The sequence below is a fragment of the Eucalyptus grandis genome, chromosome 3 (assembly GCF_016545825.1).
Source record: "Eucalyptus grandis isolate ANBG69807.140 chromosome 3, ASM1654582v1, whole genome shotgun sequence".
Taxonomy (NCBI): domain Eukaryota; kingdom Viridiplantae; phylum Streptophyta; class Magnoliopsida; order Myrtales; family Myrtaceae; genus Eucalyptus; species Eucalyptus grandis.
The window spans coordinates 71,441,429-71,444,814 of record NC_052614.1 but is presented as its reverse complement, the minus strand read 5'-3'; the positions used below and the strand labels follow the sequence as shown (position 1 = coordinate 71,444,814).

Here is a 3,386-nt window from a genome sequence, read left to right as displayed (position 1 = left end):
GATAGGTCTAATCACAATAGATTTGCCCTTTGAATTCCCTACAAAGCTTTACACAACACTCTACTCGATCACACTAGAGCCCGATTGATAAGCCGCATGATCCTGTTGTCTCGGAATAGAAAATATAAACCTTTCATTCCGACAAGGGACGGCCTGCAGCGTTTCATCTTGAGGCCCATGTTTCACCAATCACCATGGTCAACAAAAATTGCCCCTCCGTATGAGCTTTTGTCCCTACAAAGAATATTTGATAACTGGAATCGAAATGACCACAAATTACTCAACAACTTGACATTTGGGGTACTTATTGATGTCCGATTGATAATTTTTCACATGGTGGGTCCCAGTGCGTGATGGAAGTTACGCCCTGGATTGACTGGTGTTTTCGCTGTCGTTGGTCCGCCCCCATCCCTGAAAAGACAACCACCAAGAGTCCCTTTCGCATGAAATGGAGGGCCCTCCTCCTCCTCCTCCTACTTTCAATTATTAAAGGTAGGAAAAGCAAGTGCGTCTCCAAATCGAATTAACCTTTTCCATCCCCCACGCACGCACTCCCTCGAGATCAGATCTCTTCCTAGTTCCTATCGCCTCCCTTCTGCTTTTCTGGGTACGGCGTGGGGTTGTCTTGTTTGGTGTCTTCTGCGCCAGCCTTTGTGGCTTCGCATCGTGGCTTTACTCGGCGGCTCCTCGAATTCCTCGGATCGCAACCTGCTCTGCTCTGCTTCTTTTCTCCAGCAAATCAAATCAATCCGTTCCCCTCTTCCCCCAAAAATTCCGGCTTCTAGATTCACATACCCCACAACCCCAAACCCCCATTAAACAATTCCCACGCCTTTTTTGACACCTTTTACCCGATCGCCCCGAGCTATATAAAATCCATCGCCGCCTGCTCCGCTCGGCTCATCATTCTCATTCGCTCTCTCTGTTTTCGTCCTCAAGAATGCCGATCCTGACGCCCCATCAACCGGCTGCGAATTCCCCAGATCCCAAGGCTCTCATCCCGGGGCTCCCCGACGACGTAGCGGAGCTCTGCCTCGTTCACCTACCCTACCCATATCAGGCCCTGGCCCGCTCCGTGTCCTCTTCCTGGAACAGAGTCCTCCGAGACCCCGGCTTCCTCCTCTCCAGGACGTCCCTCTCCCTCTCCCCCCTTTCCTCTTCGTCTTCGCCTTCCACGAGACCACCTCCAGGATCCAGTGGCAAGCCCTCGACCCCCGTTCGGGTCGCTGGTTCGTCCTGCCCCCCATGCCCTGCCCCAAGTCCGCCTTCCCGCCCGCCTTCGCCTGCGCCGCCATGCCCCGCCAGGGCAAGCTGTTCGTCCTCGGCGGCATGCGCTCCGACACCGAGTCCCCCATGCGGACCGCCGTCGTCTACCAGGCCTCCACGCAACCAGTGGTCCACCCTGCCCCGATGCGGAACCCGCGGGCGTTCTTCGCGGCCGGGGTCGTCGGCGAGGGCGGCGGCGGCGGCGGCGGCGGGAGGATCGTGGTCGCCGGCGGGAGCGGCCCGGACCTGTCCAGCTCGACGGCGGCCGTGGAGTGCTACGACCCGAGGGAGGACGCGTGGCGGGAGGCGGCGGGGATGGTAGGGAAGGGGATGGTGAGGTACGACTCGGCGGTGGTGGCGGGGAGGATGTACGTGACGGAGGGGTGGACGTGGCCGTTCATGTTCACGCCGAGGGGTCGGCGTACGACGCGGAGGGGGACAGGTGGCGGGAGATGGGGGTGGGGATGAGGGACGGGTGGACGGGGCTGAGCGTGGTGGTCGGAGAGCGGCTGTTCGTGATATCGGAGCACGGGGACCACCAGCTGAAGGTGTACGACCCCGAGGAGGACACGTGGAGGTACGTGGGAGGGGATAAATTCCCCCGCGAGAAGGTGCACAAGCCTTTCGCTGCGAGCGCCGTGGAGGAGAAAGAGGAGGCGCTGGAAGGGGTGATCTACGTGGTGGGGAGCGGGCTCCACGTGGGGGTCGGCCGGGTTCGGGTCGGCGAGGACGGCGGGTTTCGGGTGGAGTGGCGAGTGCTGGCTGCTCCCGAAGCTTTTCAAGATCTGTCTCCTTGTAATTGTCAGGTGCTTTACGCCTGAACGCCAAGATTTCTAAAATGAATAAAGTTGGTTTAAATTATATTACGTTGCGTGTCGCTACCCTGTGATCAATAATTTAAAGCCAGGAGGATACCTCCTCTTTGTTTTTCTACTTCTTTTCTAGTTTATAGAAGTATAGAAGTAGAGCAATGCACACGGCTCTTCCTCCTACTAAAGCACAAGGCCCAGAATCCCACAAGCAAACAAAAGAGAAGATGACTCGGTGTGTATATGTGTTCTCCGCCGACTGCTTGAATGTATAGAGCAACAAATAGTAGATAAAATAAATTCATGCACAGATCTAACATGAAATCCTTCAAATACAAGGAAGAGCTACAATGGTAAGATCCTGGTTCCCTGCCGACAACTTTCCCACACATGTATCATTAGTTATCATCAAATCAACGTTCAGCTGTTGTGCTTTCGTACTGTCTTCATGGCTCATCACAAAATCTGGCTATCGGCATCCATAGAGGCAAAACATAACAAAAAATGCAAGCAGAGGGAGTGATGTGCTATAGGGGTATGATGTGCATTGTGCTCGGTGTTGGGTGTGTCACCTGATGATTATGGAAGGGTGATGTTGAGAAGCTAGAACACACCAATGTACCGTCTATAAAGCAAAGACAATGCAGGTTGTGCTTTCCGCTCGGTTGGTCTAGAACCAAGAAGATGAGAGGCACACCTGCGGCAGGTGCTCAGATCTCTTGGGCATTAAACAACCTAAAACCATGAAGACTATAGATCTCAAGGTAGAAGTAGCCAGCTTGTAGCAGCACAAATAGACAGAGCGACAGAGCGAACGAATATGACAGTTTCTCTGGTAATAAATTGCATGATACAAGGGAAGGGATATAAACATCCCACCATGACACCGACGAGACGTTACAAGTTACAAATCTTTGGCACGTAGTTATCAGATCAATACCTACATATCCCAGCCAAAGTTCAAACGCTAATCTTAAGGGGGATAAGTAACAAGATTCCCAGCGATCCTCTACAGCAGTGCCTTTATGTCCCCCAAAAATTTGCTTAATAAGGGGAACAAGAAAGAATCTGTCAGGCTTTGAGAAAATGCAACTCCCACTCACTTGCAAAGCTTCAACTTCTTAAAGTACGAAGATATAACAGATTTGGGGTAAGGCTTTGTGGCAAGGCAGGTAGGGATGTTCTCAGGTTGTTCTATCAAAGCTTATGCGCAATGTCACCAGCTTTGAGCTTCTCTGCCAAATTCAAGATCTGGGGTTCTCCCTTCACCTCAGAGTTACCTACAAGTAAAAGCAATTACACAACTTAGGG

The 3,386-nt window shown here is 52.6% G+C and overlaps 1 protein-coding gene across 1 annotated transcript; it reads left to right on the top strand.

Moving 5' to 3' along the window:
- Nucleotides 1-523: 523 nt before the first annotated feature.
- LOC104438381 (F-box protein AFR) lies at nt 524-2,197 on the top strand. Its single transcript, XM_010051523.3, is given in 3 exon segments — nt 524-1,145; nt 1,148-1,675; nt 1,678-2,197. Coding segments are annotated over 3 exon segments (1,143 nt in total). The 5' UTR covers nt 524-940; the 3' UTR covers nt 2,088-2,197.
- Nucleotides 2,198-3,386: the final 1,189 nt, after the last annotated feature.